This window comes from Lissotriton vulgaris, chromosome 9 (genome assembly GCF_964263255.1).
Source record: "Lissotriton vulgaris chromosome 9, aLisVul1.2, whole genome shotgun sequence".
NCBI lineage: Eukaryota > Metazoa > Chordata > Amphibia > Caudata > Salamandridae > Lissotriton > Lissotriton vulgaris.
The window spans coordinates 1,150,189,247-1,150,205,267 of NC_141697.1; the positions used below are offsets into that span (position 1 = coordinate 1,150,189,247).

The window sequence follows — 16,021 nt, forward strand, 5'->3', positions numbered from 1 at the left end:
CTTCCAATTCCAATTATGTGGGGCAATGGGACAAATGTGTGGCCTCGTGTGGAGCCCCATTACACACTAAACAGCTGGATGTTTTATTGTTTGTTTTACTTATGGCCAAAAAAGGCCTTGCAGAGGGCACCATTAAGGATTATTTGTTTGCCCTTTTGGCCTTTTTATGGTTACCAGATGAACCATCCATGTTTAAATCCCTTATTGTGATGAGGCTTATTAGAGGTTTGACTTACACGTTCCCTCTAAAATGGTCTGTGATTCCACAGTGAGACCTTAATATGGTCCTGACTTTTCTCCTGTGTACTCCCTAAGAGCAGATTGCCAGTTGCTGATTTAGTCATTTGGCTCTGGTGATTGACTTCCTCATCAAATTCTCTTCTGCTTGCCGCTTGAGTGAGCTCCAGGATCTTTTAGTGCAACTGCCCTACACCACTTTTAAGCTAGCAAAGTGTTGCTGAAGACCAGGGTGGACTTGTTGCCAAATGTCATGACTCCTTTTCACATTGGGCAATCCATCATGCTCAGAAACATTTTTGCCTCATTCTTAGCTCTCCAAAGAGGACAGACTCCATTGTTTGGACCAAAAACGAGCCTTTAATCTTAATCGATCACACCAAAGATCATTGGGTGGAAGGTCATATTTTTAAAGCGGTGTAGAAAATAACTTTGTTAAGATGGATAGTCATTTGAATTAAGATCTGCAACGCATTGGCCAAAAAACAGCCCCAGGTAGGAGTGAGAGCTTATTCTACCAACCAAGGCCAAGGCTGCCACAAATGCGTTGGCACCCAGAGTGCATGTCCTTGACACCTCTCAGGCTGTGACATGGGCATAGTGCCCACATTCACAAAACACTACTACCTACAGCCAGGTCCGAAAGTAAAATCATTTCACTTGTTTGGTCTTGCAGGACTTTTTGATCTGAACCCACTCCAGAGACCCTCCCCCTTGCGATGTATTAATTTGGTATCTATCCTAATGGTGAAGAATTAGCAGTTAGAAGTTTCCATCAGAAGAACAAGTTACTTACCTTCAGTAAGGATCTTTCTAGTGGGTACTCCACTGCCTGTTCTGTGGAGTGTTTTTTTATTAACCACCTAAAAAAGTCCAAAATGACTGGTACCTCCAATTATTTTCTGCACCTGATCTGAAGGCGCAGAAGGAGTCAAGAAAGAAACTGACGTTGACGTGCAGAGAGGGTGCTTATATGTGACTCTGCTCCATCTCTACTATAACACTACGATGTCAACATGTAGCTGCAAGGCATGCAGGAAGACTGATGATAAAGCTTCCAGATGCAGTCTAGCACCTGGAATGCTCTAAATGTAAGACATCCGTGGTAAGATTGAGTATCCACCTGAAAAATTATTTCTAAAGGACAATGGCATAGCTAGCCCTTTTGCCGCCTGGGGAGGTAACTGCTTTTTCCACTCCGATGCCGCATGAAAAAGCGGGTGAGGGTTTTGCGTTGTTGACCGCGACAGCATGATGAAAGAGCAGGGGGAGGTGCGCGGGTGGAGGCCGCCAATCCCCCTTGCTATGCCACTGCTAAGGGTAAGTAACTTGTTCTTTATGACTTTTTTTGACTTATGGTTCATGGTTATGTCGATTGTACTGTTCTAGGACTACCATAATGTGCAATTCTTTGTAGAATCATTCAGTCTAGCCCTCCATCGTGTTCCCTTCCCAGGGACAGAATATATTTCTGTAGGGTCTTGCTTACTGTTTCTTTAGAAATCAATCAGGAACTCAGAACTACCCTGTCGTCTTCTGTGTGATTCCAAGGCTCTTTTTTGTTAGGCACTTGAGAAGGTCCAGAGGATTAGGAACTCGATTTTTGCTCCTCTTATTTTTTGCCCCTTTTGCTGGTGGCAGTACGCGTTTGACCAACCATCTGCATTTCTTTTCCCAGTAAATGACACCGATGAGATCGGGGAACTGAACAGCATCAACATCACAAACGCATCGCTGGTGAGCTGGAGGATCCCGGACCTCGACCCCAGCACCAAGTACAAGTTCTACCTGCAGGCCTGCACCGCGGAAGGCTGCGGGCGAGCAACCACCGAGGAAGGCCTGACAGTGCCACAAGCAAGTAAGTTAGTCCTTCAGGATGTCATACTGCAGAACAGCAGCACAAAATGTACCAATGAACTGTACAGGATGGTGAAATCCCTGTAGAGTAACATGCTCTTATCCTCATGTTTATGACCTTGAAGCCTTTGTTGCCACCAAGTTCTGGTTGCACAGAACTTCCAAGGATGCCTGCTCAGTCAAGAATTTTTTGTTTGAAGTAGGACATTTTATTTACTTTTTAGAGTAAAAGTTACAAAAAGAAGTGGATTTGTTTACCACTTGTTGAAAAGATGATACTCCTTTCCTAACTCCCTTATCTAAGTGGCTATTTTAGAATCTTGCCAAAGACAGATTTGATGTCGAGTACTTGTTATAAATGCCTTTCATTCACAGTGATTAATTCTTTAACAAGCAGTTCATGAGCTTTTGTTAAATTCAGGACAGCATATATCTATAGAGAAGAGCATGCCCTCCATATCACAGAAGAATACATGAATTGTAGTTTGTGAAAGTTTTTCTGAGTAGGTCACATAGTAGGTGAAGGATGGCTAAGAAAGCAAGTCACGAAAAAATAATCCCCAGTGCTCACATCCTACGTTTTTCTGCTGCCGAAGCCGTGTAAACCTTTCGTAAACGATACCTTTTATGAAATGACTAGAGATAGGCCATACATTTTCCATTTGAATCAAGCTTCCTGTAAGTGTTGTTCTTGGCTCTCATATTAGTATATTCTCACAAATTAGTTAAATGTAGAAGGCTCACAAATTAAAAAAAATACATGTAACATGAATGTTATTGTTAGAGGTAAAAATATTATCATGACATGAAAACAGTCAATCGGGGGCATTCCATTTCACTTCTGTGTTTTGGAATTTTGAGTCATTTTTGCAGATTCTATGTAACAATGGGAAGTATCGTTACAGGTTTGATACATTTGTAGCTTTCTATCTTTTCCAGTAAGAAACACTACGCCAGTAAAGAAACTGTTACTCAAGGGTTTCCAAAATGGCAGAGAATTGGCACTTTTCTCCCTTGGGATAATTTATACACAGGTCTCAATTTTATTGTAATTTCTGCGCCGCACTGTGTAGTGGCTTTAAAAAGTTGGGGTGTGTTTTTTGGCGTAAGAACCGACTCAATGATTCTGGTTTATTTTGTTCCAACTGGTATTGAGGCCCCAAATGTAAGGGAAGCTATAGTCTTTGTAACAAAATATAACATTGTCCAAACATTGAGTTGCTGTTTGTAATTACTGCGTCTTACTGGACTTAATAATAAACGTAATCCGCCTCCTGCAATACGGCTTGACCGCTCGAACTAAGGACCTCGCCAGCTTTTTATGGAGACTCAAGTCAAGAAAGAGAAATAATTCGATTATCCAACTGCAGTCTGATGGTACCTGATGCAGGTCAACAGTGTTAAACAACATATCCCAACAGCACTGCAGCAGGAATTAGATGACTCACAGGTCCCTCTGTCAGATCAGTCGTCTTCTCTGGAAGTAAATTACCTCGAATATTTAAATGAACTCCTGTGGTTCTCGTAGCTATTTCCAAAACCTCAATAACTAGCCTCAACTTTCACCAGTGACTGATCTATGAAAACAACTTGCATATAATGCATTATGTGTAGATTATTTCTTTATTTTTTTGTTCTTGAAACCTTTTGAAGGGGTTTCCCTGCTTAAATAGTTCGTAGCTCCTTTGCCACCGTCTAATATCTGTCCAAACACAGAAAGCAATTTCTTTCTTTCATTATCAGTGTCTCGATTAGAATGAGAAAGCGCAGATACCCTCTAGTGGCTAATCTTGTGTACTGCAGACAACTAAACTCGATATGTTTTCTTATTTGCTACAAATCACATTTGACTAGTAGACACGAACGCAAATCTACGGACAGCACAATCGATTGGATAATTAAGGATGAATTTGAATTAAAATCTCTTCATGTTATCCTCTAAGTTAGATTTCCTACTTGCAGCCTATATGGACGGATATTATCATCAAGGGGTTCTGATGATCTGATAAATAACGAGGCCAAAGAATCCCACCATGGCAATGTTGGAACATATTACACGTAATGCCATATGCATTTTCTATATTACAGGGCATTATTATCATGTAGCTGCTTCGCCCTTGCACCAAGCAGTGGGGCACAGGGCGCCCCTGCTACTAAACAAGATTTATATTGTGTTGCCCTGTGTGGCTTGATAAATCTAGAGTAACACAACTCAGTGCACATTGATATGTTGTGTTACTCTGCCTCATCCACCCATGGATGTGTTCTATCCACCTGTAGATTTTTGTGCATTCCCAGATTTACTATAACTGCTAGACCTGTAAATATTTGAAATGCGACGCCTCCCCAGGTGAGGCTTAACGAGGAGCAATATGTTTATTTCACCTTGTTTATTACTCCTTATGCATTCTGCAGCACACACAGAAAGAGGAAAATGCTTCAGAATATTGTTTTTTGTGCAGGAAGGTGGCCCTTCCTGCACAAAGCTATCCTACTTACAATGCAAGCAACCTTGCACCATAGTGTAACAGTTTCATTGATGGCTCAATTTTGAAATCATCACGGAGAAAGCATGTTTCCAACGACCTTATTAGGTCTTGTGCCTAGCGTTGCAGTGAGCAACACTACTCGTGCACCGCAAGACCTCTTGTTAGGGGGTTCTGAAAGCTAAGCACACACTTGTGCGTGTGGTTTTGCTTTCGCAGGCTTCCATTGGCTTTAGCGTTTAAAAAAGAAATAAATAAGGCATGCAATTGGGCATAGGTGGGCTCATGTCCCGCCTTTGCTCAGCCCATTCCCATAGGTGTCTAGGATGCGCATCAGCGTGGCACAGATGACAGTCTCCCTCGCCCCGCTCCTCTGTGGTTCGCATGTACCACTGGTTTCGATTCCCGCGTCGGCTCCTCTGTGGTGTGCGCGCACCACAGTTTTCGATTCCGTGCTTGTTGAGTCTTGCTGCTAAAGTGCACTTTATGTGACTTCTTCCCCAAAAATACACTTTGCACTCTGTCCTGCCGTGTTGCCTACAACTGAAAGCATAATGCAGTGATGCTGATTTACACAATGTTTCTGCGATTTTTGCGCAGGAACTAGAACCACATGAAGCTGAAATTGTGAAATTGAACGTGTTTAGTCCTATTTCTATATCAAACTTTTGTTTGCCATGGAGGAGACCGCCAACTGCCGTTCTTCAAGAGGCCACTGAGTGGCAGCACCCACCCGCCAGAGGAGCTTTATCTTGGCAGCTTACCACTTCCTTCTGTTAATTTCCCCTCTCACAAATGCCCTCATTTAGCCAGGCAGATCCCCACTCCTCATTCGCATGTCCCGACTGGAATAGAGAGAAAGGCTCAGCACAATTTTGTTTACAGAGTCATGTCCGAGTGTAGACAGGCAGCTGAGTCAGTCTCTGGTTCCGATTTCGGGCACGTCCCTCAATTATAAACAAACAGTTACATCTTGTAACAATAATTTCATCATATGTGGGGTTACTACAGAGCTGGTGGCGAAAAAGTGATCCAAGAACACGCAATGTTCCCAATTCGAATCCCCCCTCCCACCTTGGGAGTCTTACTTGGAGGGCTCCTGGGTGACACACTACAGTGACCAGACTTTGGAAATGAAAAAACGCGATAGTTCGCAAACTTAAGAGAAAGACTACTATTTATATCAGCCGACGGGAACAGAATAACTTAAATGACAGTGCTTAGCGGCATGGAAGCCCAGACAACGAGGTGGGAAGGGCCTAAATTAAGTGACACTTTTGAACCCAGTCTCCTGAATATTCATTAAATTGCTTTCTTAAACAAGCATTTGCAATGCAATAGGTTAATAAAGTTATTGGCATTGTAAATAACAATGCCTTTTATTTATGTTTTAAAAACTGAAACAAAAATAAAAGGCATTGTCATTTGTGAATGTCAATAGCTCAAACTCATGCATATGTGAGACCTATTGTATTGCAAATGCTTGTTCTATGTGTTTTCAAACCCAGACTGGCTCAAGATTTGGAACTTCCTGTTGCAGGCAGTTCTCTTGTTTGACAAAATGGCAATTGCAATTGGCATCTCCTCTCTGTGGGTCTCATTGGCCATTGTGTTAGTGGAGATATGAGCATTCTAATGCAATTCAGAATGTAGACCGATTTAGTTGAGAATGCTGCAATATCAGAGCCTGACAATATGTGCTGATGCAAGTACTGCAGTAGCTACTTGATAAAGCACTGTGAACAGATAAATCACATTGCATAGCGAAGCCATGGTGCTAATCATTTTGCCTGATAACATTGATGTAGGCATTTTCTTGTAAACCATATGAAGGGGCTTATTCACAGGTCACCTTTTGTGGCAGTGTCGTAACACAGGCCCCTGTGGTGGGGCCCCCGAGTTGCAGGGAACCTCCTCAGCACAGTACTCTGGCCCGAGAGCTGATTAAATTCGGAGCAGAGTGGCCTTCCATGTACCTTGAAGTGGGGGTCCTCAAGTCTCATTACGCCACTGTTTTGTGGTGCATAAAGTAATACTACATTAGTACTATTCATTAACTAAAAAACTATTCACAGACCTTCTACAGCAGACCTGTATAGGAGACCTATATGTCCATCTCTTTAATACAAACACACATCCACAAAAGAATAATGACGTTGAAATTCACAACGAATCTTCTAAGTTACTACAGCCTTAAAGACGTCAGAACAGACTCAAATGTGCTGAAGCCCAGCCTTGAGTAAACCTGTCACACTTGTCCACTCACAGGTCCTGCAACACTCTATCATAAGCAGGGCAATTAACATATTTTGACATTGAAATTATTATGTAATGTCGAAACCAAAGTTGTTTAATTATTTAACATTGTAGGTAGCAACTAATGAAAAAGACAAGTTTGTTTATCAAGTGCCATTTCAGTAGCATAGATTGATATATTCTTTTATCTGGAGGGTGTTTCAGATACTTTTTCCCACCATACCTATCAATATCTTTTTAGGTGGGCTAATAGATGTGCATCCCACTGAAAGAACTGCTATATGTTTCCTGTTGAACTTTGACCCTGTCTCCCAGTGTTCTGGGCACTCTCCTCATAGACAGTAAATGTGTTCAATTCCATTTCTTGCTTTATATTTTACAGAGGGCTATCAGACACCATAGTCCACTGTACCAGGCATCGTCATTTTTGATGATAAATTCAATCGTTGAGTTATACTATTTTGACTATTTTGTCTCCAGTGGTTGCAGTGGTCATGCTCACTGTGTTTCCCAATGCAGTGACTGTTCTTTTTCTGATTGTAAAGGGACTGTCAACATGCCTCAACCTCACAGACAACTTAGTTTATGAACTAGTTGCAATAATAGCCTTAGCCCTTTCTCTAGCCTTCACTGTGATTCTGTAGTCCATATTGGGTTTGAGATTCTCCTTTACTTATCTATACTATTGTTTTCACCCTGTTCCTAAAGCCTAGAACAGCTTCCAAGGGTCTCAATATACAGTTTGTTGGTCTAGAAGCCCATGGTTCTCAGAAATCTAGGAGTTTCAAGTATTAGGCTTAACTGGAGATGCTGCAGTTGTGGATTGTGAGATTATGCTATGCTATGCTATCGGATTTATAACGCACATGGCAAACCGTAGATATCCCAGCGCTAGTTGAGAAAAAATGTTCACTAAGGCCAGATGTACCACCTGGAGAGTTCTTCAAAAAACAAGTATTGAGAAGTTTTCGAAAGCAGAGTTCATTGTCCATGGATGGAATGGCCAATGGGAGGGAATTCCAGAGTTTGGCCACATTAAGGCTAAGAGACCATCCTCCACTTTTAGCTCTTCTAATTGTGGGGCCAGGAGCCAGGTGTGCGTTGGTAGATCTAAGTAGTCTTTTGGGAGTGTAGGGGATGACAAGTTGGTGTAAGATAGGAGGGCCACATTCATGAAGGGCTCTATGTGCGGTCACATTGCTTTGTTTTCAAATCTTTGTGACAGCATTTTTGGAGTCTATGACATTGAATTAGTCACTGGTTTGGTAGATGCAGGTATGTTTTCTATGGCAACGTCATAATCTGGCATTTTAGGTTTGCAGTGATCCTGGAGTCTAAGAGTCGATGATCAACATTTATCCTGTGGTCTAAATCCTATCTGACAGTGATATCATCTGAGTGCTGTGACGGAGTCTTAGATATTGTGTTTGACAATGAATTGATGATCTCTGATCCCTTGTTCATCAAAGTTTCATTTGAATATCATGTTTTACAGTGATACATTTGTCTCAGACAAATAGTCAACAGTGATCCCAAACCTTATAAGATCCTACTTGAATGTGATACTGACCATGATCCCACTTTCTGAAATGTTGTGTTTGTAGTGATTTGGGAGACTTTACTATTGGTTTCAGCAGTGATCCCCTGACCTAAGAAATCAGATTATCAATATGCAATAATGAACTTAAGACTCCAATTGTTTTTCAGGGTGTCTTTCTATACTAAATGAAATTCAGACTGTAAATGTGAATTTTTAGGAAACCCTTTTAAGCTTAATGATTATTATTTTGTTGTTATTGTAAGTTGAACTTAAATCAATGCCAGATACCATGACTAGAGGAATTAATGTACTGTGTGATAATAATATTGTAAGCATTCATTTGCCCAAAAATGTGTATTTATTGTGAATGATTTTAAAATGTATTTTTAAACTTGTATTTCTAAAAGATAAGTTCTTAGAAAGAAATAATATACTACAAAATGTGTGATGCTCAGTGTTTAAATATTGTCCTTTTTTGTAATTTTGGGCTCTCAGTGTGAGTTTCACAGATATCATGTAACATAGTAAACACTGTTAGACATATTTCCTATTTTAAAGCATTATTGAGTCTCTAAAATAGAGTTTGACATGACTAATGGTAAAAAAAAGTTCAGAATTTGAAAGCATGATCATCAAGTACCTGTGCTTAGTGTTTGATTATTTGAGATGTCGTCTGTCACCTGTTCGTTTGTGCCAGCGATGGGACCTATTTAAAAGTATGTTTTTCCCAAGCACATTATTGTTGTCATTCAAACCTGTAGTCACTGATCAAAGAGTTCAAATTGACACTAGCCACAGTAGAGATTACACACAGCTGAACCATCTTTGTAGATTGATGTTGAGCTGCTACTTTGACTTGTTATATATTATAAAGAACCAGTGTTTGTATTTGTTAAAGTTGATAAAGTACTGATATACTATTGAGTATCTTCTATGATTTTGTGAGGGTAAACAGAAAAATAATTTACAAGCTTAAAAGGAGAGGAATGTTTTTGTTTCCATGAATTATGTGATTTTTACGTGTTAGGTTATTTAAAATGTTTTTGTAATAGTTTGTCTTTGTAATATATGTTGTTATGTTTTAAATATGTGTAGATGATATGAAAGCTAAATAACCTACCTCCTTCTCCCCTCTCAAGAGGATGCAGCTTGGATTTCTAATACACACCCTGGTCTGTCGCTGCTTTGCTTTCTGCTGGTTGGAAATTTTGTGTGGAAAGCTTGCAGTAAAATGCTTGTGCTCTGCTTCTATACATCTCATAGGCAAAGAGATCTGGAGGGTTTCCGAAGCCGGAAACGCAGCACACACGTTTCGCCCCGTTGAGGTACAGGAGCCGGGATCAGATTATACAATCCATCTAGTGACAAAGAACTGGGTTGATAATGGTAGCATTTTTGAAGATGTAATTGAGACAAGGGGAAGAGGTGAGAAAAGTTGACATTTTAGACTCATCACATTATTCAAAACCCATCTTTTTCATATTTTTTTAACAAACCATATGCTAAAGGTATTAGATTTGGGAAACACTCTCGTTGTGAGTCTCATGGAAGACTCGTTAACCAAATGTATGAAGGGAGATTGTGTTGCCTTGAAATAGTAAAGGACATAATGCTACACAAATTAGTGTAATCTTAAGGAATTTAAGGTTCCTGGGTAAGACATATTTTTGAGTTCCCTTTTAGTAAAAACTTTGAATTTTATTATACGTTTTCTTATCAATAAAGCCCACATAATGGCAAGCAAAATTTTCAAAAATAGGGTTCACACAAAATCAGTTTATATATGTCTTTCGAGGCCTATAATAATCACTCTGGGCAAACAGATCGAGTCAAAAGTAGAGATAGGCAGAAAGAAGAAAAGAGGTTCAGATATAGAAATAGACAGAGGCAAGTTAGAGAGAGAGAGAGAAAGTTCACTTTCCCGCGGGACCCCTTGGGAGGTGGGGACAAAGGCATTTGCCCATTTTGTCCTTGTATTATAATGTCTTTGACGCAAACCAAATGCTCTTATGACATTGGCTGAGGTCTTGTACAGTTGGCTTGGCCAACATCAAATATATCTTATGCTTAAATCCCCTAAAATAGAGGTGATCTTTTAAAATAAGCATTTCATACTGAATGGTGTTAAAGTATACACTTACCAACTTCATGTACAGTATATGTAATAACAGTCCAAAGATTGTATTAGTACTTGCATCAGTATTGGAACTGAACACTCACATGGATACATGCATTTGAGTCGGAAAACGCCTATGTCTGAGTGGTTGTGGGTAACGAATAACATGTATCAGAACAAAGACTAAACCTGTAAAACAACTACAGACTAAACATGTTCTCAAATATAGAGACAATCCCTCCAGAGAGGCCATGGAAGCATCTGCAAAGTTGACTACTTTGTTGAATTTCCAAATAGAATTTCCAGTCACTATGCAAACCACACAAAAATGTACCTTGAGATTTTCAAATGATACCGATGTAGCCAGAGGATGGTCTGAGGAAGTAACATGTGACAGGGTTGGACCTCTTTATCTGCTAGACATACCCACCTACCGTGCAATTCTCCATTAAAGACTTGAGTCCCATGTGCTGCAAGGCCATGAAAAAATATACCCGTGGTGCCTAGATTAAAAAAGCAGAGTGCTTTAGGGTGCTTTTTTTTATCTTAGCTGTCCAAATACGGAACACTATTCACCAACACATCAGAGTGGTAGGAGGCCCACCTTGTATATGGAAGGAATCTAAAAACTCTCCTTTTATCAGAAACATACCACATTGTCTAATAGTATACAAATATGTCTTGTAGTATTGTCCTGTTGAGTAATCTCAGTGTGCTCTCACTTTTTAGGGGACTACAGGTGCAGTGTAATATGTACTTTAAAGTATAGCCAAAATAACATAAAAAATCCTTTTTTAGCTTGGTAATTGTATTATGTTTTCACTACTGTGATGACAAAAATGACTCTTATATCATCCTTATGTGTGACAGTGTCCATTGATTTTACATTGCCCATGCAGTATAGAAACCTTTTTGACTAATGATGATATAAGCTTGTAAACATTGTTCTGATTGTGGGGTTAATATCTGTATTTACTACAGTAGAAAGTGACAAAAAATAAAAGACTGCACCACAACTGTCTCTGCTGTAAAAATTACAAGACAATAAAAATGTCCTGATTATAGTAGAATTTGAATTCACTAATTCAAGTTTAAATTTAATTAAGATAAACAACAAGGAATATGCCAATACTGATACTCAATTCTAAACAGAATAGATTTCCAAAATGTATAGACCACAGTTCAATACATCTGATTGCTTTTAAATAGCTATTTATTAAATCAACTTATGATCGATAGTTCAAGGTTCAAAAAATGATTCCAACAAATTTGTGTAACAATAATGAATAATGAAAAGAAAGGGAAGGGGGACACAAGAGTGGGCCGTAAAGTCACATGTACCAACAATCATAAATCATCAGTCATATCACAATCATACCTGTCACAGTCATTCATCCATGCATTCAAAAACGTACTCAAGCAAGATGGAGAATTTAAACACCAACTTGTGGAGTACTCGGCCGATAGGTCTGCCCTTTTTGCCCTTTTGCTAATTTGTTTTTGCAATTGTTTTGGCAATAATACACTGAACCTGGCTGTATATGTTTTAATCTAGTCATCTATTTGAAAAGGATACAGTGTATTTCATTTTACAGCATTGTTGTTATTTCCCGAATTGCTGGCAGACCTTGTACTCCACAAGTTGGTGTTTACATTCTCCATCTTGCTTGAGTACGTTTTTGAATGCATGGATGAATGACTGTGACAGGTATGATTGTGAAATGACTGATAATGTATGATTGTTGGTACATGTGACTTTACGGCCCAGTCTTGTGTCCCCCTTCCCTTTCTTTTCATTATTGTTACACAAATTTGTTGGAATCATTTTTTGAACCTTGAACTATCGATCATAAGTTGATTTAATAAACAGCTATTTAATAGCAATCAGATGTATTGAACTGTGGTCTATACATTTTGGATATTTATTCTGTTTAGAATTGAGTATCAGTATTGGCATATTCCTTGTTGTTTATCTATATTAGGATCAGCCTTACTGATTAGAACCAGCCCTTATCTTGTTATGAATAAATTTAATTAAGGCAGTTGAATCCCTTTTTATATGCTTCCATGCAAATGTGTTTCGGATTCTAAAAATTCTCCTTTTTGCAAAAATTGAAGATTTCATTCTGCAGTACCCTCTCACCTGCCACCCCTGTTAAAGGAAATAGTTCTTTCATTTCCTATATGTGTCTCCTTGGTGTTTCAGATAGTGGTTCCATTCTGCTGAACCTTCTCTTTCTATCTCCTACCCTGATTAAATATTGCAAGCTCTCTGTGTCTCTGGCTCCCTCTACCAAGTTGGGAATAGTAGCTTACATTTCTTTTAAGCTCTGTCACTCATGGAATTCCCTTCTGCATTTGAGGTAGTAATGTGGGTCCCATTAATCACAATTATGTCTATTTTTGCAATTTGCTTCTTTTGCATCTGCATTTTGTCAGTTTGCTTTAGCATGAAAGACTAATCTACTGCATGTTTACTCTCCCTTTTCATTGTGTTAACACCATAGAATAGAGAAGTAGTATAGCCATTTGTAAAGAAATGTATGTGTAACATTTACTTTACTTATGCAATTCCTAAATGTGATGTATAAATGGCTTTATTTGTAACTGTTGTGTTATATAAGTGATTGCTGATGATTTTTGTGAGTGGAAGGTGGGATAATACGCATGAGTTGATGTTCATTGGTGGATTGATTTGAATTTAGTTGTGGGTGTGATTGAATGGTTAGTTTTTGGAGTGAGGGTGTTGCTATTGATAGCTTAGTGGTAAGTATTAGTTGCAAATGGCCGGTTAGCAATAGTCATGAGGGGTGGTTCAGCAATAAGTATGTATAAGTGATCAGGAATATTTTCTAGTTAATTGTGAATAATATGTGTGAGCAACTACCTATTGAGAGGTGTAAGCAGATGACTAGAACTGGATATGACTGTTGTGTAATTAGATGGCCAATAATGTATTTAGTTAAATGCTCAATGGTTAGTGCCAGTTGTTAGTCTCTGAAAACCATGAGCAGGGCTCAAGAGATGGGTGTTGGGCGGTGATCAGTTATAACTTTTGGGGAATGCTCTGGAATAAATTTCTCGCTACAGGTCCAAATGTTGAATATATTGCCTGTAATGATGATAGATGGATAACAACTGAGTGATGATAGTTGCTCAGTGAAAGGCATGATTTGATGTTCTGTAAAAAGTGTTGGTGTGCCAACAGTCATAGGTTTGAGAGTATGGCAGCTACTGATGTTGATTTAATAAGCAGTTTTGTGGTATTTGATGAACAGTTGCTGCTTTACTTGAATGCTTGGTGATTAGTTCCAGTTGGTACTCTCTGAAAATTATGAGAATGGATCACGTGACGGGTGTACCATATGACTAAGGCTGCGCACCATGGAGTGCTGCAGGTGACCTGTGTTCCAAAAGTTTGATTATGAAACATTCAATTTTCTAGGTGTGTGCACACACCAGCTGCCAAGGTGCAACCTTTAAAACAAGGTTAGAATAGTAATAAAAGTGTTGAGGTGCACCATTTCAAAAGTAAACAAAAAAGTCCCAATCACATATGTGAACTATGTGCAAATCTTGTCTTTCTTTTCTTTTCTTAAAAGCGTCACATGTATAAAGCGAACACCACCAACGAGCTTCATTCATAACAATGGACTTCTTCAGGGCAAAATCGATGTAAGAATATGACTTCTCCAGGTTGAGTGCATAAAGTAGACTTCATTCATAGTTCTAAAAGGTTCCGTTCATCAGTTGTCCCATCCATATAAATTGATGTTCAAGTACCAAAACGTTTTCTTTGTTATTCACTCCTCCACTGTTACTTAATTAATCAATCTCCTTTGATTCCAAAGTAAAGAATCAGCTACATGGAAGATCTGGGCAGTCGGCCCAATAATGAAACTACAATTGGTGCCGATAGTCATATGCACCCATCCCCATCATGACCTATGAAGCGCTTGTCATTCTTCATCATTTATATGAACAGGGACAACTGAAACAACTGGGACCTGGAACAACTGATGAAGCGAACCTTTTAGAACCGAACTATTAATGAAGTTTACTTGATGCACTCAACCTAGATAAGACATATTCTTACCTCTATTGGGCCCTGAAGAAGTCCATTGTTATGGATGAAACACGTTGTCTGTTTACGCTTTAAATGTGTGACACTTTTAAGAAAAGAAAATAAAGACAAAATGGGCATTTTGGTCACATATTTGACTGGAACTTTTTTGTTTACTTTTGAAATAGTGCACTTCTACGCTTTGTATCAAGTGACGGGTGTTGGGTGGTGGTCAGTGATAACTTTGAGAGAATGATCTGGAATGAATTGTCCTCTACAGGAGCAAACATAACTAATGACGATAGATGAATAGAAACCAAGGGATGTAAGTTACTCAGGGAAGGGCATAAATTGAATGTTCATTAGTTTGTGTTGGTGGTCCAACAGTAATATTTTGACAGCTATTGATGGTCATTTAATGAGAAGTGCTGGTTTATTTGAGGAATAGCTGGTTGCTGCATATTGTAGTAGAGTGCTGGACATAGTTGATACAGTAGAGGGCAAGTGATGATCGTACATTTAGAGGCTCTGATTAGAAATTCGTAAGTAGAGGGTTTAAGTAGATGTGAAGTTAAATGCATAAGTAGATGGTAATTGATATGGTTGAGATGATGAATCTTGTAAAGAGAGCAAGGCTCCCAGTGATGTATATTAATAGATGGTCAGTGACTGGTATAAGTAAATGGTCCATGTTTAGGGTGAGAAAACAGGCAATAAATAGTTTTATTTATGACCAGTTACTGCAGTGAGAAGATTATCAGCGATAAGTTCATCAAATCAAGTTTTTAGATGATGTTCTCAAAACTGCCACATATAATCCATTTGAAACTATCAATGGCCATGCCCCCATGGATTTCAGTGGTCATCAACCCATGCCTACCACTGATATCCACTATCATCTTTCAATACCCCCAAATGGTATCTATCTGTGACACTCACTGCAGTTATCCACCATTCACTTGTACACACATAAAACTGACTATGTACTGAAACCTATGCTACAATAATCACGATCAGTATCTATACACTCACACCTGTAATTGACACCAATTTGTGAATCACCCATGCCATCACAGGCCCAATGCAGTATGCAATTGAGACACTGGGAGTTGTTAGTGTGAACAGTGGGACAGTGCCTGTTTATAATAAAAAGACAGTGATAAGAGTTAGTAGGTCAAGAGTGACACATTTATGTCAATCGTCAGTGAATGGATTCAATGAAATATTTGTTTGAGAAAACATTTATTTTTGTGATGAGATAGTGGTAAGTGAAAATATATTATCATTGACAGGTTTAAGGTTATGGACAGTATTTGGTGTTAGTGCATATAGTGTTTTAGACGTAGAAAGTCATCTACATTGTTAGTGCATTGTCAGTGGCAATTGCAAACAAATAAGTGAATGGTGGTGTTAGCTATCAGTTAACAGTAATTGGCAGTTGCAAGGTAATGGTGAGGGATTGAATG

General features: G+C 39.0%; 1 protein-coding gene across 3 annotated transcripts in view; it reads left to right on the forward strand.

Moving 5' to 3' along the window:
* CHL1 (cell adhesion molecule L1 like) overlaps positions 1–16,021 on the forward strand; it is a 449,119-nt gene that overhangs the window by 402,296 nt on the left and 30,802 nt on the right. For 2 of the 3 annotated variants that reach the window (XM_086939197.1, XM_086939198.1), the window contains 2 exons: positions 1,916–2,095; positions 9,640–9,801. In XM_086939197.1, coding sequence (XP_086795323.1) covers positions 1,916–2,095; positions 9,640–9,801 — 342 coding nt within the window. The remainder of the gene's footprint in view (positions 1–1,915; positions 2,096–9,639; positions 9,802–16,021) is intronic. The other variant, XM_086939199.1, reaches the window with a different exon arrangement.